The 25,846-nt window shown below is 36.4% G+C and overlaps 1 protein-coding gene across 1 annotated transcript in view; it reads left to right on the top strand.

The window, feature by feature from the left end:
* LOC150092820 (low-density lipoprotein receptor-related protein 4-like) overlaps window positions 1-25,846 on the top strand; it is a 1,164,745-nt gene that overhangs the window by 1,109,486 nt on the left and 29,413 nt on the right. The window contains exons 34-35 of the mRNA XM_090414290.1: window positions 9,975-10,033; window positions 25,584-25,674. Of these exons, the coding sequence (XP_090270416.1) occupies window positions 9,975-10,033; window positions 25,584-25,674 (150 nt within the window). The remainder of the gene's footprint in view (window positions 1-9,974; window positions 10,034-25,583; window positions 25,675-25,846) is intronic.

Genomic DNA, 25,846 nt, shown 5'->3' with positions numbered 1-25,846 from the left:
TGGCTAGCCTTGGCAGTGTTGGGCAGGAGAACTAAGAATTAAAGTTTCCCAAATCTTGGGAAGTTTAATACAACCATATTTATTAAGATTAGGTCATTTTTTTAAATTCTGCTGCTGATATTTTGTAGTGAAACATAGTAGCAAAAAAACATTAAAAAGGCTTCTTAAAAATGTCCCGTCTTGCCTCCTGAAATAGTTAAAAAAAAACTCAAACTGTTTAGTTTCTGATCCCTACCCCCTGTATATACCGATTGCCAAAGATTCATAAACTTAATAACCCTCTCTGTCCCATAGTAGATGCTACTGACTCTTCCTCTTTTAAGTTAGCCAAACAGTAAGCTAAATCCTTAACCCCCACTTGTAAGTCATTCTTCTTATATTAAAAATTCCATTTATTTCACATCTTTAATCCAAAATTTAGTTTTAAACAATAACAATATCATGATAAGCTTTTATGGCACCTCACTTTTTACCAATATCTCTCTTTCTGAAACTTTAAATTTACTAAAAAAAACATCTCCTCCCCTCAAATATCACCGATGTTTTTAATTTTCTTATTCTTTTTAGCTGCTTCACTTGGAAAGATACTATTTATAAACAGATTGAGGGTACAGCCATGGAATCTCTCCTCTCTCTCCTTCTCTAGCCAGTTATTATATGGAGCATTTTGAAAAACATGCTCTTGATATTGCTGTTCTCAAATCTTCTATCTGACTAAGATACATTGATGTGTTCTCTATTTGGTCACATGATTCTGACACATTAGACTCCCTCTTCCATCTCAACAGATAGCACCCCAGAATCCAGTTCACTGTAGAAAAGAAAATAATAATAGCTTGCCTTTTCTAGATACTCCAATTACATATCTTTCCAATGGCATGCTTTCTTTATCAGTTACAGAACCCCACCCACACAGGTGGATAATTGCACAAACTTTCCCATCATTCCCAATCCCCCCCCCTCAACAATATGATGCTATCAAAACCCTTGTTAATAGAACTGCCAATCTCTATTTTACCAAGGCTGATCTTACTGTTGAGCTCTCCTTTATTTTCCCTATTTTCCTATCCAATTGCTAAAATGCCAAAAAGATCAACAAATTAATCATTCCTCCAATCTCCTCACAACATACTGACTATAGTAATGCTATTATTGTTCCTTTATATCCAGGGAATCTCAGAAAAATAGTCAGAACTCTGGTCACCCTCATCTGCTCTCCTAAGGATCCTCTACCTCCTCTATCAGTTCTAGGTGTTTATAAAGTTCCTTGTTCCTCCAACTTATCTTATTATGGTCAAAATAGCAGATCTGCTAGCATCTGCCTAGAAGAACATAAAAAAACACATCTGTCATCATAAGTGTAGTCAATCAGGGCTTGCTGACCATGCCTTGGATACCTTGCACAGAATCAAATGGGTGGGGGGGGAATACTATGCTTCACTACAAAAACTACAAATTATTATTTTCATTTTTTTTTAAGGAAAGGACAAATTATTATTATTATTGCGCCCTCCATGGAGTCGGCAGTCTCATCATGAGAGGTTCATTCAACTGACAACATATTTATCATACTGAATCTTAAAATCCTTAGCATTCCTTGCATTAACAACACATTCTGGTGATATGTTCCATTCACTGACAATTCACCATGTAAAACATGTACTCCTCACCCCCCCCCCTCTTCACCACACACTTATATAACTTCCAGGGAAGACCTCTGGTTTTTCCCCTTCTCATCTTCTACTCTCATCTGGATTAATCCAGTAAAATCCTCTCACTAACTTAAATGTCTCTATCATATCACCTCTTTTTCTCCTATCCACTAAACTCTGCAATCTGCATTTTTTCAACCTCTCTCCTTAGCAAGCAGTCCAAAGTCATGATATTGTCTTAGTCACTCACCTCTGGACCCTCTCCAATGTCTCCACATCACACTGAAACCAAGTGACCAGATTTGAGCACAGTAGCCCAAGTGTGGTCTGGCCAGTGCTTTATACAGTGGCACAACCACTTCCTTATCCCTACATGTTAGAATACTTGTTATCATAGTGGTACTACAATGCGAAGTCTTTGCAACACTAGCAATATACCCTCTGAATCCATTTCTAATCCTCTAATCTATCAATAAACTTTTCACATAAATTAATGCTTTTCTTCTTTTCCTTTACCCAAACAGTCCACAAATATTTCACATTTTTTGGTGCATACATATAGCAATTTTCACAATGCATCCACTGCAAAAAATCCAATTCAGAGCTAGACCTTTATACTGAAGCCTTACGTGCCACCAACGTGCATTTCTTTATCGATACCATTTTCAGAAGCAGAAGCAGTATGAACAAATAAGTAGCAAAACACGATATAAACAAAAAATTCCAACAACACTACCACTGAAGGACACTTGTATCCAAACTAAAAAGAGTGCAGCACAATTTGTGATAAAAAGCCACGCTACACACTAATTAAAAACACTTTTTTTTAGCACAGCTCAAATCTACCACTACTTTCACTAGCAACACTATAATGTACAATATACAACTTTAATATGTATCAGAAAACCAGTTACCAATCCAATCCACTAATCTGATATCCAAACATATATGCTGTAACTTAAAAACAACTTGTCACTTGGCATCCTCTCAAATGCCTTTAAAAATCCAAAAAAGTGACAGAGCATACCTTATCTCCATCCACTGCTCTTGATACTCTATTTTAAAATGTAACCAAATAATTAAACAAGAGTACCTTTATCAAATCCATGCTGGCCTGCATAAATAATATTGCCCTCATCTATCTAATTCTGTATACAAGTTCTTACCAATTTCTCCCAAATCTTCACAACTACAGAAAAGATACAAACAGGCTTATAAAGAGTAGCCCATAAGTCACGAAGGGGTTTAAACATTTAATAACTTTCTTATTTATTAATTATTTATATTATTTTGTTTGTTGTAATGAAATATAGAATCTGGAGATTTTTCTATTCTTCTTCTTCTCTCTTCCATCATCTATGTGGATGATAATGAGGCCGAATGAACTCTTTCCACTTCTGTCTGTCCCAGGAGAGTCCGAACAATTCTGTCCAGTTTGGTGTCGCTTGTTGTGATTTGGTTTTCGGGTCCTGTTTTATTTTGTCTATCCATCAAATTCTGGGCCTTCCTTTGGATCTTTCCATCGTTGTATTCAGGGCTTTAGATGGTTCTTTCTGTTCCCATTCTGGGCACATGGCCAGACCATCACAGTCTTCTTTCTTGAATTTTGTCTATTATTGTTATTTCTTATTTTAGTAGTTTCCTTATGTCTTCGTTTCTTAGTCGATCCAGCAGAGATACTCCAAGTAATCTTCTTAGCCAACCCATTTCAGTAACTAATAATTTTTTCTCTTCAGCCTTTTTGAGATTCCAGCATTCACTTTCATAGAGGAGTATTGGGAGGACCATTGTTTCATAGATTCTTACTTTTGTTACCTGTTTGATGTCTCTTGACTTCCATATTTTATTAAGTCATCCAAAAGTTTGGGATGCTTGACTGATTCGTCTGTTTATATCTTTTATAATTTCACCATTGTGCTCAATAACTCCTCCAAAGTAGGTGAAGTTTTCTACCTGCTCTAGATTCTTGCTATCAATTTCAATTTTCAGATTGGTGCTTCTTTTTCCTATTTACATCATTTTTGTTTTGTCTATATTTATGTTTAATCCAGATTTTATACACTCCTCCTTTATTTTATCATAAATTCCCTGTAGATTTTCTTCTGTGCTCACAAGTAATGCAATGTCGTCTGCAAATTTTAAATTTGGCACATTTTTCCCATATATTTTGATTCCAGAGTCTTCATTATTTAAGGCCTTATTGGTTGCTTCTTCCAGTGTAAGATTGAGCAGGTCTGGTGACAGATTGCATCCCTGTCATACTCTGCTCTCTGTGTGGAACCAGTTGGTTAAGGTGTCCTCCATTCGTACTGCACTTTCAGATTTCTCATACAGATTCTTTATTATCCTTATAGTTTTGTTGGGAATTCCAAATTCTTCCATAGTTTTCCATGGTTCTCTTCTACGGATTGAATCAAATGCCTGACAAAAGTCTATGAAATTTATATAGCAACTTTGGTTGTACTCTAGTGTTTTTTCTATTAGCTCTGTCTTAAGGTGAATAGTTGATCAATTGTGCTTTGCCCTGGTCTGAAACCAGCTTGTTCTTCTCCTAGTGCCAGTTCTATATATGGCTTAATTTGTTTTTGGAGTACTTTCATGAAAACCTTGAAATACTGAGGAGGCTAATGCCTCTGTAATTATTGCATTCTGTTTTATCTCCTTTTTTGTATATAGGAGTTATGACTGATTTGGTCCAATCAGTAGGCACTGCTTTGTTTTAGTAGATCCTTTCAAATAATGTTTTTAATGGTTCAAAAAGTTGTTCCTTTCATGCTTTTAAGAATTCTGCATATATTTGATCAATGGCAGTTACTTTCCTAGTTTTGAGTTTTCCTATGCTGTGTGCTATTATTTCTTTGGTAAAGATATTTGTTTCCTCTTCCATTTCAGTGGCTGGAATCATAATATCCTGGGAGCTGTTTTTATTATATAAATCTTTGAAATATTCTCCCCATCTGGCCATTCGTTTTGTTTTACTTTCAATTAGTTGTCCCTCTTTGTTTTTGATCATTATAATTTTTGTTGTCTGTGTCTTACTAATTTGGTCTATAATCCATGAAGGTTATTTTCTTTTGATAGTTTTTCTGCTATTTTGCAGGTTTCTTCTAACCAGTTATTCTTGTTTCTTTTAACTAGTTTTCTAATTTCTCTGGTTAATCTATTATATTCATTTCTGTTATAGTTCTGTTCTAGTTTTATGCTTTTCCTTTGATCGCTTAACCTTTTTACTTCATTCGAGATCCAATCCTTTTTACTTCCTCTTACTGTGTAACCTATTGTTTTTTCTGCCAAATTTAATATTATTTCCTTTAATTTGCACCAATGTTCTTCGATGTTTATATTCTGTTTTGGTAGTTCTTCAGGTTTTTATCTAGTTCTAGTTGATATTTTCTTAGAATATTGTTGTCTTGTAGTTTTTTTACATTCAGTCTCCTTTTGACTCTAAAAGTGCTTCCAGATTTTAAGTTTATTCTTAGGTTTGCTAATACTAGCTTATGGTCTGATCCACAATCTGCAGAAAAGGATCTGCAGTTTAGGATACTTGATTTCCATCTTTGGTTTACAATAATATAGTGTATCATATCCTTGGTTGGTCTGTCTGGTGATATCCATGTCCATTTTCTTTGGGTTTTTGGATGTTTAAAGAGAGAGTGTTGGTTATTGTTAGTCTATTATTTGAGCAGAAGTTTAGCAGTCTTTCGCCATGTTCATTGCTTTCTCCATACCCGAACTTTCTGATTACTCTTGGCCAGGTATCCCCTTTGCCTACTTTTGCGTATTAGTCCGCCATTACAATTAGGAGATCTTGACTTAATGTCTGCTGTATTGCTTTTTGCAAATCTATATAGAACTCTTCAATGTCTTCTGATGATGTCGAAGTTGGTGAGTATACTTGAATAATAGTTAGTGATCTGATCTATGTTTTAAATCTTGCTTTAATTATCCTAGGTGAGATAGGATTGTAGGACAATAGAGAGTTTGAGCCTTTGGTTTTAATATAAATGCTACTCCCTCTTAGTGATTGTTGTCCTCCCTGTCTGAAGTTAAGATTTTGTACTATCCATGGTGGAATTCTCCTTTTCCAGTCCATCTGGTTTCACAGAGTCCAATCACTTCCCATCGGTAGTTGTCTAATTCATGCAGTAGTATTTCCAATGCTCCTTCCTGGTGAAGAGTTCTTACATTCCATGTTCCTATGCTTGTTATGTTTTTCCTGTCTATTATGTGATGTTTTGTTCCAATAGCATATTTTTCGCCTTCGCTATCTTGGTTTCCTAATAGTGGGCATGACCCTTAGACGCTTTTTTTAGTAGATAGTGGAAACTACAGTTTGAGAGGAAAGAGTCACCCCCTTGCCCTCGAGTTGCTCTAATAGCACTGGGGGGGGGGGGGGGGGAAGGAGTTAGAAGTAAGAGAGAATAGAGGGAAAGAAGAGTAGAAGACCAGTCTCCAGATATGATATACCAAGTGTATATTGTATGAAGTAAGATCAGGTCTAGCTTGGGTATCTCAGGTTTGCATTGCCCGTACTCGCCAATGTGAGCCCTATTTCTATTATTTTCTATTAGGAAATTAGATTTTCTATTAGATTTTTCTATTAGAAACAAAAAACCACATCTCATAAATGCCTTCCATTTTTGGCTTCGCAAACGTGTGCCCTTTTTACAGCATGTTCCATGACAGCTGTTAATGTTTCTGGCCTCAGCATTCTAATTTCTGCACGAATGTTCTCCTTCAGCTGTTCAATTGTCTGTGGCTTAATCACATATACCTTTTCCTTCAGGTAACCTCACAGCATGAAGTTGAGAACTATCAGATCTTGAGATCCATTAACTGCAGACCTATGCAAAATTATTTCCTTGCCAAAAATGTGCGTTATGAGTTCTGTTATAGTTCTAGCAGTGTGGACAGTGGCTCCGTCTTGTTGAAACCGCATCTCAGGTTTGTCCTATACTGCAGGATATACAAAATTTTAAATCATGGCCCAACAGCACTCCCCAGAGACTATCACTGCATTACCTTCGTCATCTTGAAAGAAGTAAGCCAAGAGAAAGAGGAAAATGTTGAATGTTTTCATCTGTTTTCATTTAGTGAGTACGGGCATGACAAACCTGAGGTACCTGATGCTGGACCATGCCTTACTTCATGTAATATACATCTGTTATATTATCTGTAGACTAGTTAATCTCCTTCTTTCTTTGCTTCTTTCTTCTCTTCTTGCTCTCCCCCCCCCCCCTCCAATGCTATTAGAGTATTCGAGGGCTAGGAGTGAATCTTTCTTATCTTGCTATGTCATTTCGCAGCCACTGAAGGGAGCAAGCTAGCCTCAATAGGTGCCGGTCCCAAGCCTAGATAAATGGTGAGGGTTGATGTCAGGAAGGGCATCCGGTCGTAAAACTTCACTGCCAGCTCTAGCTATGATCTAATGAGTCAAAAAATTAGAATAATCAAACATTGATTTTCAAAATAAAATTGCACGATTTTGATTTTCATTGTTGAGTTGTGATATTTTCTATGATTAATTTCCCAAACTTTATTTAGAACACCTGGAATAAATTAAAAACTTAATAATAATAAAAAAAGTTATTCCATTTTAAATCCCTTCGCAACTTATGGGCTACCCTGTAGTTTGATACCACAATTCTATCACCACCTTTCTACAATGGCACAGTCAGATCCACAGCACATTCCCTTAATACATATGGTGAAATTCCATCTCTTCCCCTGCTTTACTGATATTTAGCCCAATCAGATTCAGAATACATCCTCTTCACTCTCTATACTAATGCCAGAAATATAAAGAACAAGAGGAAGGAGATTATAGCATTGGTTAGTGCCTTGTCAAAAGTTATTATCATTATTGTGACTTGGCTAACAGCAGATGATGTAGTTACAGGGATAGAATGTGAAGGGTTTAGTATTTCATGGAAGATAGAGAAGATAGGATGGGGGTGGGAAGGGGGGTACTGCTGATGATAGCAGATGAATTGCAGCCAAACGAATAGGAGATAGGCAGAAGGGTGGCTGTTCATTTGAAGCGGTCTGGTGTGAGATTAAAGTCAGTGAGTCAAAATGTACAGTTTGTTGTTGCTATAGTCCGGGGAGTTCAACAGGATCTGGAAGACATGCATCACCAAATTAGAATGAGTACAGGTAAAGTGATTATCATGGTGGACTTCCAACTATGGAGATATAGACTGAAAGGAAGAGAAATCACAAGTCAACAGAATGGTGTCAGCAGAAGAGTGAGGAGAGGTTTTTTTGCATGGAATGTATTGCTTGTGAGTGTAGCGTCTACATTGAATGTGAACATATCTAAAGCATGGTATGATAAGCTGTGTGTATGACAGGGTGAACCTGCCATGATGAATCTTTGACTCCATGGAGGTCTGAAGATAATAATAACAATAATGATGAATCATTTTCTTATAAATGAAATCTTATGAAATCATTCTGCTCACTGTACAGTATACACTCACTATAGTAAACATTTAGGGAACTAGAAAAATAGTTGATTACAACAGAAGGTTCACTATAGTGAATTTAGGGGATAATTTATTCCCCCATTCCATCACCTTAAAATATCAAGAAACAGAAGGAAATCATGGTAATAGAACCGAAAAATAGCAATCACAGGGAAAATAGAACAAAGGAAATTGCAGGGAAAAAAAAGGAACAGGAAATCACAGAAAATTGAACAAAGGAAATCACATGAAATAAAGAAAATGGTGAGAAATCATGCATTAATGACAGAAAAATGTTGACAGAACCAAGCATAAAGAACACAAAAACAACATGAATTGCAAACAGTAAAAATTGCTGGCCTGGTTGGCCGAGTGGTTGCTTATCCACTCTCCAGCGAAAAGGCTGTGGGTTCAAATCCCATTGATGGCATTGATGTTTGTGATTGTCTGTGAAAATACTAGTGGTGCTAGACAGTAGGTAGCATTGGTGTAGATGATGATAATAGTTGTGATTCATTATGGTCAGTGGATTGGGTGGTGGAGACAGAGAATTGTAGAGTAGGTGCTCTCCCTCGATGAGTCCTTGGACTCCCTGGAGGTGTCACATGATAATAGTAATAAAGATAAAAGAAAGAAGTAGAAGAGTATATGAAATTATAAAAATTAATATGCAGAATTAGTGTTTCAATTTCAAAATGTTACGTTAACTTAAATTAATGTTGCTTAACTCCCATTACTATTTGTATTTTTTCATGTTGTTATTTTTCCTTCTTTATGTTTGATTCCTGCTAATCTTTTGAATTCTGTCATTAGTGTACAATTTTATGACATTTCCTTTGTTCTGTTTCTTTTAATTATCTCTTTTATTTTTCTGTTGTCCACAATTTTCTGCAATGCATAAACATTGTTCTGGTATCAATATATGATTTTCTGCCATTTTCTTTGTCTACAGATTGTGATGCCATTTGCTACAGAAATTCTTTTCACTATCATTAAATTTTTCAGCTCTTACTCTTTGTAATAATGAGCTTAAATAGTATTGGTTCGTATTGGTTCTAAGGGACTTCAATTAAGACTTTTCCGTTGTTCGTTATTGGTTGGTTATGATTTTTTTAATTTATTCAACTAATTCTGTCACACAGACTGTTTTTGATGGCCTAGGATGTTCATCTTCTTATAGTGATAAACTACTATGGCGGAAGGATTTCAACTTCCTTCATCATTTTACAAAACTTCTTATTTGCTCTTTGTTCCATTTTAATTTTGCACCACTAACATGAGGTACTTAAGCTTTAACTCTCATAACCTTTCAACATGATGGATATAATAATGTACATACAGAGAGAAAAACAATTGATCTTTTAAATCATATGTATTTCTATTCAGTGTCACCATCAGTAGAAGTTATATGATAGGAGGCTAATTTTCCAGTTGTTGCATTGTTTATTACTGGAAGCTTAATAACATTAATAAACAAATTTTCTGAAACTAGGTTTCATTTCCCTCCTGATTTTAACTTATTAGATAATGGAGGTACCCCACTTATCCCAAAAGAGGCTAAGTTAAATGACTAAGATAAAATTTTAATTTATATTAAGAGAGTAATTAAAAAGTCATACCTGGTTGTATATGTTTGGAAGGTAGAGATGACCAAATATTTGGAACCAAACTTGATTGAGCCAAAAACATACAATAAGAGAAGTGTTGAAAATGATCTCATTTGCATGAACTTAAATATGTATTATAAATACCTAATAAGCTTTGCTATTTTTTTTATTAATAACATTATTCTGAATTTCTAAAAATGTTCATTTAAATATCACTCTCACTCGTAATTCATACATTTTTTCTGCAGATGTACTGACATTGATTTACAAGCTGGAAGATGCCACTTTATTGGCTTTCCTCTCGCAGGTAGTATCGTTATTATTTAAATATCCCTTTATTATTCAGAAAACTGTATTGGGGGGAAAATCCTATTTTGATCAAATGGAAGTTTCTGTTTCCGAAGTTTAAGAAACACTCTTAGGTAACAGAAATTTGCAGATTTACATGATTTTAGCTTAGGGTACTTTCAATAGAATGATGATTAATGATGACCAAAAAGAGAAAAGTCAGCTATTTTGGACATATTCTGAGACATAACTGCCTACAAAGGACACTTCTCGAAGGAACTGTTGAGGGAAAGAGAAGGAGAGGAAGACAAAGACTGGAGTGGATGAAAAATATAGAAAACTGGACCTATCTCTCATATGAGGAATGCAGCAGAGAGGCACAAAATAGGACATGGTGGAGACACATGGTAGTCAATCTCCTGGAGGGAGAAGACACCTGACAGGACAGGCCTTTCAATATTCCAATTATATTTGGTTTGCTAATAATATTGCATCATCATTATTACAAAAAAAAAAAGAGAGAAAAGAAACTCATCAGAAGTTAAATTAAGTCAACAGAATTCTAATATAAAAAGGAAATACAATTGGTTCGTTTTTGGTTATAGCAATAATATAAAAATAAAAATCTATGAATTTTGCCACAGATACTTGTCTTCTTCTGGCTTTGGATGAACAAAAAAAAATACAATAAGGGGTTAATATGAACCATAACATTACTAAAAACGACATGCAGGAACCATTACAATATAAGTTAAAGCAAAACCACATGGAACGTGGGAGCTGGCACGAGTTGGCTATTGTTCAGTAATGTATGGCTGAAAAAGTCTGACATGTGGAAAGATCAGATGAGCAATTTCCAAATATCTTCATGATATCTGGAAATTTTAGACATGTAATCAGCTGTATTATTATTATTATTACGTGACACCTCCAGGGAGTCCAAAGACTCATCGAGGGAGGGCTTACTCTACAACTCTCCGTCCACGCAATCCACCACCACCAATGCCATCTACCGCCCATCGCTAGTATTTTCACAGACATCGATGCCCACAGCGGGATTCAAACCCGGCAACCTTTTGGCTGGAGAGCAGGTACGCTAACCACTTGGCCAGTAGACCAGTAATCAGCTGTATCCGTGATGACTATTGAGTTGCCTTTGCCAACTTTGATTATTATAATATCCTTGATATTTTTTTTTAATTAGAAAGAGTTCATTTTATTGAGGAGTTGATGTTGCTTTTTGGAAGACAAGATGAAGAGAGAAGAATTGCATTCTTCAGTATGATGTCATTTGCAACAGGTTGTGAATTAATTACAAATAAAATTTACTTTTCAAATGTGTTCAGGATTGATAGCAAAACCTTTCTTTAAATTGCTAGCATCAGCTTTTGTCAAATTATGACTTCAGATATTTGTGACCAAATAAAAACCCATTGTATTTCCTTTTTATAGTTGATTTTTATTGGTTGAAAGTCTACATAATCATCAACAACAGAATTCTAATTTGGGAGGTAAAAAGAAAAAAAAAATATATATATGGTATAACATTAAAAAAATCCTCTCATTTGCCAAAAGGAGTGAGCATGTGGAATTTCAATCTTTTAGGTTTTTCTTTTTAGAAATTCAGCTTGCCTTCATTCTTCTTCATTGCAAGTTCTGCTCTACAGATGATTAGTAGAGGGAAACAGGACAGGTGAACAAGAGTTAAGGTAGAACAACTGCCATAATATCATGTTCTGAATGCTAACTGGTATGTGTGAAATAATTATTATTTATTATTATTATTATTTCGTGACACCTCTAAGGAGTCAAAAGACTCATCGAGGGAAGGCACTTACTCTACAACTCTCCATCTCCACCACTTCCATCTCCATTGAGTGGTGAAGACAGAGAGTTGTAGAGTAGGTACCCTCCATCGATGAGTCTTTGGACTCCCTGGAGGTGTGAGGTGTCACATAATAATAATAATAATAATAATAATAGAATGTGAAAATGTTAAAAAACCAAGTTTCCAGAAAAAAAAGTCCTACTTCTTACCTCTGTCACAGCTCAACTCGTTCCAGAAGCAACTGAAAGTATTAGGGCTAGAATCAAATATTATAATGGTCTTTTTTCATCTAGCATCATGAAATGCAATATCATCATCATCATCACCAAATTCCCCCTGTACCCCAAGGGATGTACAGGCACCACATGAAAAGTTTACATTATTAACTTCCTGTCAACAATTTTCCTCCAAATTAGTCTGTTATATATGGAGTGCTGGAGAGGTTCTGCATAAAATGGTGGGAGATAGGGGAGAACCAGAGGTCATCCCTGGAAACTGTATAAAGAGAGTGTGAGTAGGGGAGTGAGAGGCAGGTTTTTTTCATGCAGAGTTGTGAATGATTGGAATGCCTTGCCTGAGAGTGTGGTGTCTGCAAGGAGTTTGAATGTGTTAAAGACACGGTATGATGAGCTGTGTGTGTGTGTGATAAAAGGACCTCCCAGATGAGTCTTTGACTCCATGAGGTCTTGGGGTAATAATAATAATAATAATAGTCTGCCAAATTAGCCTGCTGGCCTGGTTGACTGAGTGGTTAGCGTATCTGCTCTCCAGCCAAAATGCTGTGGGTTCGAATCCTGCCATGGGCATGGATGTTTGTGATTGTCTGTGAAAATACTAGTGGTGGTGGTGGTCAGTGGTAGATGGAGAGCAGATAATCTAACCACTCAGTCAACCAGGCCAGCAGACTAATTTGGCAGACTATTATTATTATTATTATTACCCCAAGACCTCATGGAGTCAAAGACTCATCTGGGAGGTCCTTTTATCACACACACAGCTCAAGGGAAAGACACTTGTTTAGCTAACCTTTCCTCTCACATTCTGTTTAAGCAACCATACCACCTGAGATTAGTCCTGTTTCCTGAATGCTGACAGTGTCAGGTTCCATCCTAATATCCTTGTTTTTAATATAATTCTGCCAATGATGCCATCTGTTCACTTCCCTAATCTTGCTCAGAACTTTCTTATATATGTGGTCTGCAGTCTTTGATCGAGTGCTATATTTCTAGCCCAGCTCTCAGATGCATGAGTTAAAATTGATTTGCATGCTGTCTTGTAGACGACTAGTTTTTTATTTTGATGAATTTATTCCATATAAATTTATTCAGCTGACTTCCTACCAAACCCACTTTGAAACTTCTGTTGTCTATTTCCATATTTAATTTGCCATCATCACTAAAAATTTCATCCTGTTATTTTCATCCCTTCATCCTAAACAACTTTTGAATATGAAGAAAACTGCAATTTTTTTTTTACCAAAAAAAAAAAAAATCTTCCAGGAGGTGCAAAGTTCATGATAGCAGCAATGGAAAGGTGGCAAAAAAAGATAATTTCAATATAAATTATTGGGATATTTATTTTAAATTTAGAGGGAATTTGAGGTAGTTTTATCATAAGTGAGTGTGAATAGTTTATATTTTGATGTTTTATAACGTATTTTTTTTAGTATATCTTGTCAGCCTCCATCGTACTATGTATTTCAATAATAACAATCATCATAAATCAGTTTGCTGATACATTACTGCCTACCTGTCCCACAACCATTTAAAGACTGTATTTTGCACAGCATTACAAGATTCAGTAGCATGCAATGCTTGTGGTATGTATGCATCCTGGCAGTTGAAAATGTGGCAGATGAGAGATGGAGAAGTATATCTGTATAAAATTCAACAGTGGGATAAGCTGGGTGATGTCAATATAAGCATTTCTGGTTACAGCAGCTGAAGTAGCAACAGTGCATCAGAAATGAGTAATTGTCAGCAGAGAGATGTGAGTAGAATAATCAAGAAAAATTAAGGCAAGCATGACATGAAGATGGATATAACTTTAAGAAGTATATCAGATTTGGAGGATATTGTTAATTGGGTAAGTGAATGTCAAGTGAGAGTAGGATGCCTGTAGAGAAGAAGGGAGTGAGGAAGACAGAGAAAAGAAGAAGAAGTGGAAAGTATAAAAAATGAGTTGGAGGCTTGAGGAGAGAAACAAAGAGAGAGATTAGAAGACATGTAAAGCAAACAAGTATAGGAGTGAGTACAGTTGTAGGAATGATGAAAAGAGAAAGAATAGCAGAACCTGGGAAAGAGAGGCAAGGAAAGAAAGTTGTTAATTATTGAAGGTGTCTGTGACTGTATAGTCATAATCTTGATAACCCACAACATTTGTCCTATTATTGTTTAAGCCATCTAATACAAGTTTTTGTAAATAAAGTAGTGGCAACACTGTTAGGAGACATACTTGGTAACCCTAATGTTACTTTTCACAGATAGAGATGCTACTTTTATGTACTACACATGTGCACAAGACAACACAGCCCATTCTGACAAGTGTCCTTGTGTTAAAGCCAACACAAAGTTCTGTAGTTAAAGTCAATGTCTCAGTGTGCAATGCTCTAAGGTATGTTCACAAGATTAGAACAAAGATCCTGGTTCAAGATCCAGGTTATACAAGGTAAAACTGCAAGTGACTGTTATCATGGCCTTAAGAAAGCCTGTGGTGACTTCACCCTACTATACCAGACCATCGCAAGATGGGGTAGTGCATTTTGTGCTGGGCAAGATCACCTGGATGATAATCACCATGCAGGATGACCCACCATTTCAGATGAACATATTGAGCTTGTTCAGGGGACTCCTTGCAGTTTATCAGTGATGGACTGTATGCCAGTTGACCTAGGAAAAATAAACTACCAAAGTGTTTGGTACATCCTAAAAAAGAAGGCTTAGTATACACAAAATTTCAGCTTGCTAGATTCCACATTGCTTGACTGAGATGCAAAAATGGCACAGGTACCCAGTTGCTGTCCCCTTGTTGGAGCAGGTAGCAGAATACCCCAACCACCCTCCTACATATTTGAAGAGGTGATAAATGGAGACCCAATTCCCAAGGGTATATCTGGATCCCCTTCAGGGGTTGGGTGAAGGGCTAATCACCCCTCTCTGTAAAAATTATCTGATTATGGAAACTGCAAATTTGGATGAACAAATGCTCCTGGCAACAGACGTGACTTGCAAGACCCCAGAAGATGGTTATCTAGCCTGGTCTGGTTTGGATAACATATACAGGGTGTTCGGGATAAATTTGACAGTTTCGTAAGGAAAAAGAAAATCTTCTTTGTATCTATTAAATTTAATGAATTGACAAAAAAACATTACAGGCAGAGTTAATTACAATACTATCAACAAGATTTACTCAAAATAACCACCATTAGCATCGATCACAGCTTCAATTCTGCTTCGGAACCTCGAACAAGCTGATGCTACAGTCTCCCTGGGAAGGGCCGCAAAAACTGTTTTAATTTTATCCATTAACTGGGCTTTTGTATTACTGGAAGTGCGATTGGTGTCTTTTTTTCAACTGCGCCCCATACAAAATAATCCATGGGGTTAAGGTCTGGGGAGTTTGGAGGCCAAACATTTGGACTGGTGAAGTCGTAGAAATTTTCAGACAACCATTTTTGACTTTTCCCAGAGGTGTGGCAAGGGGCCGAATCCTGCTGCCATACATACGGCCTACCATTGGCTACCCTTGTTATCCAGGGCTTGACTACAGTTAGCAACTCCACGAACAAAGCCCGAATTCCAATGCCAGGGTTCTTCAACACCTGTTCCTGCAGATTTGTGAGGAATTCTGCTGTACGAACGCAATCAGATCGTCTGCTAGGGATCTTTCTTCTTGCTACATCCTCGTAGTCACCATTGCAAGTCTCTAGTTCATGCCTGATTGTTTTTACTGTATTCAGGGAGCATTGGGCAGCAGTCGTAATATCCTTATTTTGATGGCGGGCACGAATCATCATGATACAAGTTATTCTCTTCCATGATTCAGGTGGGTTCCAGCTATCCATCCTTTATGACATCTTGTATATGAATGAAGAAGGGTCCAAACTTTTAAATGAAGAGAAGTGTGTGTTAATACATGTAACTTACGGAAAAATATAATTAATTATAAATATGTCAAATTTATCCCGAACACCCTGTATATAACACATCAAAGGGGAAAGCCTTTCAGAACCCTTGGTGTTGAAACAGTCACTTATGAAGCCACAAAAAAATTTAAAGGTTGGATCATGGAATGTCAGATGTAGCAACAGTGCATCAGAAATGAGTAATTGTCAGCAGAGAGATGTGAGTAGAATAATCAAGAAAAATTAAGGCAAGCATGACATGAAGATGGATATAACTTTAAGAAGTATATCAGATTTGGAGGATATTGTTAATTGGGTAAGTGAATGTCAAGTGAGAGTAGGATGCCTGTAGAGGTTACCAGTTAGGAAAAACTAGGTGGGTAACAAATGAAATGGACCGTTACAAGTTAGACATTTTAGGTATCAGTGAACTCAGATGGACTGATTTTGGTAGACTTATAACTAAAGATAACAAGACAATATTGTACTCCGGATCAGAGGAGAAGCATGAAAAAGGAGTTGTGCTAATATTGAACCCAAAAGCCTGATGGAATGGGAACCAGTAAACGAGAGAATTATAAAAGCCAGGTTCTATTCCAAATTTATCAAACTTTCTTCATCTGCATCATTAGTAGTTTACACACCTACTAATGATGCAGATGAAGAAATAAAAGAATTCTTTTATTAATAATTCCAAAAGGTAATAAATTCTATTCCAAAACATGATATGATAATATTCATTGGCAATCTTAATGCAAAAGTGGTTAAAAAGGTTATGTGTAGAAGAAAACTCCTTACATTTTTTGAAGCTTGTGGAGACTGAAATGAAAATGACATGATGTTTGTATCCTTTCATGAAATGAACAACTTTGTCATAGGAGGAAGTAAATTTAAGAATAAAGAAATACATAAATACAAAAGAAATAAAGACCGACAAGAGAAAATATATTGATGAATTAGCAAAGAAGCACAACATGCTGCAGAAAATGGACAAATTAGACAACTTTATAAGATTATAGAATGAATCAGTGGTAAAAAAAGTAACTCCTTCCTCCATTAGAAACAAACAAGGAAAGTTATTGACGATTGACTACAAAATTGAAGCAAGATGGAGGGAATATTTTGATGAAACCTTAAATGTAAACATAGATACAGGATCTAATCAGGCTAAAATATTACAACTAGTGTAATACCCACTTTGTACATTTCTGAAGACGAGACTTCATTGAGCAAAAGTAAATATGCCCTGAGGGCACTAAAATCTAACAAAGCATGTGGAAATGACAGTATCAATGCCGAAATGTTAAAAGTTTATCTTAATGCAACTATTACCAAATTACAAAGGTTATATAACAAAATATGGAAGACATAAAAAATTCCTCACCAGTAATTATAAAAATCCTCCAAAAAAGGAAATTTGACTAAGTGTGAAAATTGGAGAGAAATAAGTTTGCTTTAAATTCCTGCAAAAGCGTTTACAAAAATTTTAATTAATAGATTAAAAAAGGAAATTAAAAATTTATTAAGAGAAGAACAGGCAGGTTTCCAAACTGGTTGCAGAACCATCCATCAAATATTTACTCTTAGAAATGTAATCAAACAATATAGAATTTCTAGCTCCACTTTACCTAAACTTTATTGATTTTAGTAAAGCATTGGACTCAGTAGATAGAGGAACTTTGGAAAATATTAGAAAATACAAAATACCTTATAAATTTCTGAACATTATCAAGAATATGTATATCTACTACTTACATATTCCATCTACTTCCATGCAAGTCTTGCATGGAAGTAGATGGAAAACCTGCAGATTCTTTATCATTGAAACTGGAGTTAAGCAGGGTTGTGTTTTATCTGGTCTATTATTTGTAATCTTAATTGATTGGATTATGAAAACTCAATTAATCATCAAAAGAGAGGAATACATTGGGACGTTACATCCACACTGGAAGACCTTGATTTTGCTGATGACATAGTGCTCCTGTCCTCCAAGTTAAATGACTTAAAGCTAAAAACTGATGACTTTACTCATTGCCAGAAACTATGGGTCTTCATATAAACAAGAAGAAAACCAAGATCATGTGAAAAAATGAAAAATCAAATAAAGAAATTAAGTTAAAAAATTAAACAATTGAAGATGTTGATACTTTTACATACCTTGGATCAATAATAAATAAACAAGGCAGCACCGATGAAGACATTTTACAAAGAATTGCTAAAGCACAAAATTGTTTCAGGTCATTAAATAAATTATGGAAAGCATCAAATATTACAGTTAAAGTGAAAATTAATATCTATAAATCTCTTGTGCAAGCAGTACTGCTATATGGCTCTGAAACTTGAAAAGTTACCAAAGCACAAAGTAATAAATTGGACATTTTCCAAAACAAATATTTAAGAATAATTTTAAAAATCTTCTAGCCATACAATCACTAATGAGGAACTTTTAAATAAAACTTTCTCCAAGTCAATAGATGAAGAGATTCGCCTAAGAAGATGGAAATGGACCGAACATGTACTTTTCAGGGGGATAAACAGAATTCCCCAAGCAGCACTGAGTTGGGCACCAGAAGGGAGATGCTCTAGAGGTCATCCAAAATTAACTTGGAGAAGAATGATGGAATCCAAAACAAAGGAGGCAAGATGGGCAAGCTGGACAGAAGCAAGAGCAGCTGCGAGGGACGGGGCAGATGGAAAACCAGCATTGCAGCTTTATGTGCCAGTAGGCACAGAAAGATTTGACAAAATGATCCAGTTGCTGGCCTCCATCTGGAACGATACAGAAATGAAGGGGATGCATTCCTGAGTTAAGGTTTATCATTATGAACCTTAAATGAGGAGACAATCCAACAAATGGCACCATTCAGGAACACCCCGTCTGAAAAAACTTTGCCAGGAATCTTTCAAAGTTAAAGTCATGCTGATAGTCACAACGTTCAAGGTGTCATTCTTCATAATGCTGTGCCCCAAGGGTTAACTGTTAATACACAGTACTATCAATGATTTCTGGAGCACCATTTTCATCTGGCTTTAAAGAAAAAGTGACCACATTTTTCATGGGTTCTCCACTGTGTTTGTTGCACGATGTCATGTGGTATCCTACAGCATTCGCCCCTGTAGGATACCACACAATAGTTGTTGTGTAAACCAGGGAATATGGGATTGGAATATAATCTATTGACTTGGATCAGGGGATGGTTGACAGACAGATATCAAAAATTGGTATACAGTGAGTGTGAATCTGCCAGATTTAATGTGACCAATGGTGTACCTTAGGGTTCAGTCCTTGGGCCATTATTGTTCAATCTATACATTAATGACATCAAGCAGTGTCTCTCATCAGATTTGCAATTGTTTGCTGATGATGTGAAGAGAGGCAGGGCAATCAGAGATGCTACTGATATTCAACAATTACAAAATGATTTGAATAGACTGGATATCTGGGAAAACGAAAATGGCTATCAGTTTAATGTTAGTAAGTGTAAAGTTACGCACTTTGGCGTGATTAGAGTTCCAGCGGCATATTATATTAGTGGGGTTATGCTACAACAAACTGAAGAGGCAAGAGATCTTAGTGTATTGGTGGATAAGAATTTAAAGTTCAAAGGTCACATAGCAACTCAGAGGATAATTGCTATGTTGAAGCTAACCTTGACATGTAAAGATAAGGAAGTAATTTTGCCTCTTTATAAGGCTTTGATAAGACCCCACCTGGATTACTGTGCTCAGATTTGGTCTCCTGTTCCAAGGGGATAAAGAAACTGTGGAAAGAGTGCAAAGAAGGGTTACAAAGATTATATCCTGATTATGGGATTTAGATTTTGAGGACAGATTGCAAGTATGTGGATTGCAGACTTTGGTTAACAGGAGAAAGAGGGGGTGATATGATAGAGATCTATAAACTTTTGAATGGGTGTTATAGTATTTCAAATGATGAAATTTTTCGTTATATGGAAGGTGGGGAGAAAACATGGGGCATCCCATGTTCTCTCCCCTAGTTAAGGTTGTTCTCATTCAAGAAAGTTAAGGTTGTTGTCATTCAAGAAAGGGGTAAGAGCTAGGTTTTCCTCCCAGAGAGCAGTGAGTGCATCTAGTGTAAATGAATTTAAGGGAAGGTATGATAGCTGGGTTGGGTAATTTACAGCCTCCCTCGATGAGTCCTTAACTCCCTGAAGGTCTCAGATAATAATAATTTTCCTTTTGTTATTGTATTAATTTCTGAAACATTATGCCACAAATATTGCCAAAACAATAATTAAATCCAAATTACAATCTGTTTGATTATTTTCTACCACAATGGTAGTATGCTTTTGTGCAGCAGTCTGGTTTTCCTTACTGAGGATGCTAAATCTTGAATCTCTTCCTTTTCGACTTTCTCTGTCTTAAGGTTTCCTTTCTCCATTATGTGTCATTTGTCTGCTGTCTCTACTTCTCCCCTAATTTGAAAATCAGTCTGGCCTCTTTGACTTCTTATCTTTGAAGCTTGATTTTCTGCAGTCTAATTAGCAAAAGAGTGAAGTTACCTTTCTTGGTAACTTTAATGCCCACATCTCCACTGGCTCCCTTTGCATTCTTCTTACCAAGTTGAAAGAGCTGAAATATTTGTTGTAAGCAGTGATCTAAAGGGAATTGTTCATCTCCTAACTAGTATACAAAGAATATCCCCTTTACCTATCCAGCACTAGTAGTTTCTTAATGAGTTCTCTTTCTTGGTATAATGGTGAGGTCACCTCTCCTCTGGTAACTCAGACCATAATCTTGTACAGGTTTCAAAACCTGTAAAATGCCCTTCCCTCAGCCATTTTGAACCTCATGTCCTTTGACTATCGTGCTAAGTGGGAAGACTTTCAAACCATCTACTCCTCCTTCTCATGGTGAGACTACTATCCAGATCCAGATACTTGCTGTTATCTTGTCAAAGAAATCATCCATGTTAGAATGAGGGCCTTCATCTCCTTCTCAATTCATACTTCCCATCCAGTATTTGAGCCATGACTTTTCAAGAATTGTGCCAATGCAGTCCAAAATACTCCAGCATCTTTCTCAACCTACACCAGAGCTGGCAAAACAATTATTAAAAAAAATAAGTATTACTTTAAAAGAGCTAAATTCAGACAATCTTTTCTTGCACAGATGATAGCCATGCTTTCTCTTCATCCCTTATCACAAAAGCCATTCAGTGCAATTTTTGTCCATCCATAATCTCATCCCCCCCCTCTCTCTCTTGCACAACCTGTAGTCTCAGTTATACTTAAGAGATGTGTTCCTGAAATAACACCAGTCCTCTATCATCTCTGTCCCATATTCCACTCAAATCCCCTCCCCCAGCATGAAAGCAAGCCCATATTTAGCTCCCCTTCTCCAAAACAGGAGATAAATTGCCATCAGCCTGTTGACCTATTACTCTCATCTTAGTACTCTAAAGTAATGGAGAATGTCATCAACAGTCAACTTCTTCATCACCTGGAGAAGATCCAGCTAATGAGTTACCACTAGCATGGATTCCACCACTTCATATATCCAGCAACCTTCCTTCCTATAGCATCTACTTCTGGACACGTACCATGGATAATATTTGGAGAAACCTGTGATATTGCACTTGACATTTCCAAGCAGTGTAAAAGTTTGACATAGAGGGCTTCTCATCAGATTGCCCCTATGGTCCACAGCCTTCATGGCTGTGGATAATAATGGACAATGATCTATCTTCAGATTTCTTGCAGTTGTTCTTCAGAGCTTTGTTATATCATTTGCTGACCTCAGACTTATCCATAATTATGCTAATGATAGCAATTGCCATTCCTCTTACTCAGACAAAAAAAATCTCCAGTGAGTGCCTAAACTGATATCCATATCACCTTTTAATGGTGGAAACAACAGCCTAATCCATCTTCAATATTTTCAGAAACAGTTTCAGGATTGAAGCATTCTTGTCTTTCCATCATAAAAACTCAGTTCAATAATCAACACCAAATCTCTCTCTCTCTCTCTCTCTCTTTTGTTTTGTTTTTTCTATCATCTAGAAGGCAAGTGAGTGTGAGAATGACCAAGTGCAGAATGCTGTCTCTCAAGCATAAATATTGAATAAGATAGTCAGTTCAGGAAGTAATGGTGGTTAGGGGCATAAAGTGATTTGTTGTGATTGGTGAGTGCAAATTCGCTAAGCATTATAGGCATTAGTGAGACTTGGCTAACAGCAGATTAGTTACAGGGATAATGTGAAGGGTTTAGTATTTTCAGGGAAGATAGAGAAAATAGGATTGGGGGGGGGGGGTTACTGCTAATGAGAGCAGATCAATTACAGCCAGAAAGAATAGGAGATGGGCAAGAGGGGGGGGGGGTGTTCATTTGAAGCAGTCTGGTGTGAGATGAAGGCCAGTAAGTGAAAATATACATGGTTGTTGCTATAGGCCAGGGGGTTCCCACAGATAATTTGGAAGACATGCATTGGCAAATTAGTACAATGAGTACAGCTCAAGTGATTATTACAGTGTACTTCAACTATAGAGATATAAGCTGGAAGGAAAAAAAGATCACATAGTAGGAAGGAAATGGAATTTATACACCTACTAAGAGATAATTACTTCAGGCAACATGTGATGGAGGGGACTCAGGTGTGAAAGTATTGGACATGGTCATAGGATCAGAAGAGCTATCCATAACCAAGGTGGTCACATTGCCTCCAATTACTGAAAGTGATCATGTGGTCTTGACTTGGGAGATTTGAAACATGAGGAATATTCTGTCAAGAAGGGGTATATGTGGACCTAAAAGGCAGGTGATTATGACAAGCTTAAGATGAAGCTTCAATTTGTACCTGTATAAAACAAGTACAAGTTGACTTGGGAGATTTGAAACATGAGGAATATTCTGTCAAGAAGGGGTATATGTGGACCTAAAAGGCAGGTGATTATGACAAGCTTAAGATGAAGCTTCAATTTGTACCTGTATAAAACAAGTACAAGTACAAGTTGCAAGGGAAGGATTGCAGTAGTGCATGGGAGATAGTTATGGGTCATTATGGAAGCAATATTAAATTGTTTACCTAAGATAAGGAGGGTTAATCAGGTAGGAGTTAGATGGATGAGTAATAGCATTAAGCATAAGCTGTAGAAGTAGAAAATGTTGGAGGGTATATATAAGGAGAAAGGTAACTAGCAAACTCATGAACAATACAAGGCTCAGGTAATAAAGGTAACCAGCATGGCAAGGAAGGCAAAGTCAGATTACAAGAAGAATCTAGTCGAGCAGGCCAACGGAAATCCCAAAGAGTTCTTTCGTTTCCTGCCAAATAAGAGGAAGAATGACTATGGAAAATTAACCTTAATGACTGGCAATGTCATGAGGTGACAGAGCATATAAAATAGTTGTGTTACTAAGTGACCACTTTGCAGGGATATATCATCAAAGTGAGGTTACTGTTGTGACAGACACTGATGTAGGAACAGAGGTGGATGAATTGGAGGTTCTTAGGATATTACAGAATCTCAGTGTAAATACAGCTGTGGGATTAGATGGGATATCAGTTAGGGTTTTGTGAGAATCGGAAAGGAATTGTCAATGCCTCTAACTAGGTTCTTTAATTTAAGACTTAACTCTGGTAGAGTTCCAAGGGGGTGGAAGGAGTATTTTTTACCACCATTGCATAAGGGAGGTTCTAAGACTGCAGTAGCAAATTATAGACTAATCAGTATCTCAAGAATGGTGGTAAAAATACTGGAAAAATTGGTCAAAAAGAGAATTCAAGAATGGATGGATAAAAATATGAGGGGCAGCATGGCTTTGTGAAGGGTCTGTCATGCCTTAGTAATTTACTAATGTTTTATAATAGAGTACCAACTGAGTTCGATAAAGGAAATGGCTACACGATGACTGTGCTGGATTTTGCAAAGGAATTTGACAGAAGAAATTCTGTTACGCAAATTAGAATAAATGGGGATCTATATGACACTGGTTATGAGGATAAGAGGATGGCTGTGGGACAGATATCAAAAAGTGGTATGTGGAGAGGTAGATTCAAGGTGACTAGTGGTGTGCCTCAAGGTTCGGTGCTGGAACCATTACTGTTTAATTTGTACATAAATGATATAGGAAATATTCAGATATAGGAAATCATAAAACCTGAAAGGAAATATTCAGTTGTTGTTTGCTGATGATGCAAAATTAGGTAGAGTAATAGTTAATCAGGGCGATGTGGAGAACTTGCAGGGTGATTTAATGGTATGGACGAAAATAATGGGTTTCAGTCAAACTGTATACTAGATTCATGGAACTGTACTCCAGAAATAGATGAAGCTGTTGATTTAGTGGTGGTGGTGGTAGACAGACATTTGACTTTTTCAGAACATACTGATAAGGCTGTTAAAGTAGCTCCCCAGGGGTTACTTGACTATTGAAGAACACATTAACAAGTAGAGATAAGAAAGTTGTTATTTCTCTTTATAAATATTCCTCTTAGTACGTCCTCGTCTGAATTACTGTGCTCAGGTCTGGTCTCATGGGTATTTTGGGGATGAGTTAGCTGTGCAGAAGATTCAGAGGTGACAGACCAAGATGGTAAGTGGTGTGTGGAAGGTTTCTTATGAGGATAGTTTGGGAGTGTGTGGATTGCAGAAGTTGGTTAATAGAAGGAAAAGAAGGGGATATTATAGAAACATTTAAGTTGCTTAAAGGATTTTATAGGATTGATGTAGGGGAAAATTTCAGCACTCAGCTAGAGGGGCCAGCCCAAGAGGTTATCCCTGGAAGTTAAATAAAGTTGTGGTTAGTAGATGTGAGGACTAGATTTTTTTTCTTGGAGAGTTGTGAATGAATGGAATAGGTTACCAGAGTGTGAGTGCTATGTCTGTTAATGGGTTCAAGGAGAGGTATGATAGATTTTGTGGATAGTTAGAATCTCCTGCAGTGAGTCTTTGGACTCCATGGAGATGCCCATAAAATAATAATAATAATAATTTATCCCTGCTTGACACATAGATACTTTACTTCTATAGCATCCTCCAAAGCACTTGTCATCCTATTTCACTCAAGACATCACTTTTTATCTGTTCAACTACTTACTCCAAACAAATTCCAGATCTCCCCTACACATATACCTCAGTATTATGGCAGTGTGCTAGATATCGAAAAAATTTTGATGTGGATTGCATCAGAAATTCTACTCTCACAAAGATGGTCTATTTCTGCAGTCTGTCTTTTTTTAAGCATCCCTCTAAGGATGTTTCTTCAGCAGAAATGACATCCATCATTCCTGATACATCTGTTATAAACTTACAGGAACAGCTACCCATCATCTATTAATATTAAACTGCTAACTCACCAAAGCGACTTCTCCCATTCATCTTTCATTTCTGCCTCTGTTCTCTGAAACAGTTTTTTCAATGAAGTTTTCAGTTTCCTCCTCTTAACCTTTTCTTTCCCATGTCATTGATTTGCTATAGATTCAATAACCTACCCTATGTATGGGAGTGATATATATATAAAAATTTTTAAAAAATGCTATCATCATTACTTTCCAGTGCATATTCCCATAATTAACTATATGTATTACATGTTCACTGTTAATATAATACTGTTTATGAATTTAAATTTATTTATTTATTTCATTAATATTTCTAGATCCTGCCTTACAAAGTGCCTACATTGCTTTAAGTATTATCCTGTTAGTATTAGCCCTTCTTTTGACAGTTGCTCTTATTCTATGGAGGCGGTGAGTTTAACATATTCTCTATCTATATTAATCATCATTCTTCTATATTAGAAAATTAGCATCATCAGTAGATTTAGTATAGCCAATTCCCAATAGAATATATCCATAGGAATCAAAGAAATTGTTTACATTATGGAAAATTATGGAGACAACTACTGTGTTAGAGCAAAAC

Source organism: Typopeltis vanoorti, chromosome 25 (genome assembly GCF_054136105.1).
Source record: "Typopeltis vanoorti isolate ZY-2024b chromosome 25, IOZ_Tvanoo_1.0, whole genome shotgun sequence".
Taxonomy (NCBI): Eukaryota; Metazoa; Arthropoda; class Arachnida; order Uropygi; family Thelyphonidae; genus Typopeltis; species Typopeltis vanoorti.
The sequence above is the reverse complement of the archived record's forward strand: the minus strand, read 5'-3'. Positions and strand labels throughout refer to the sequence as shown.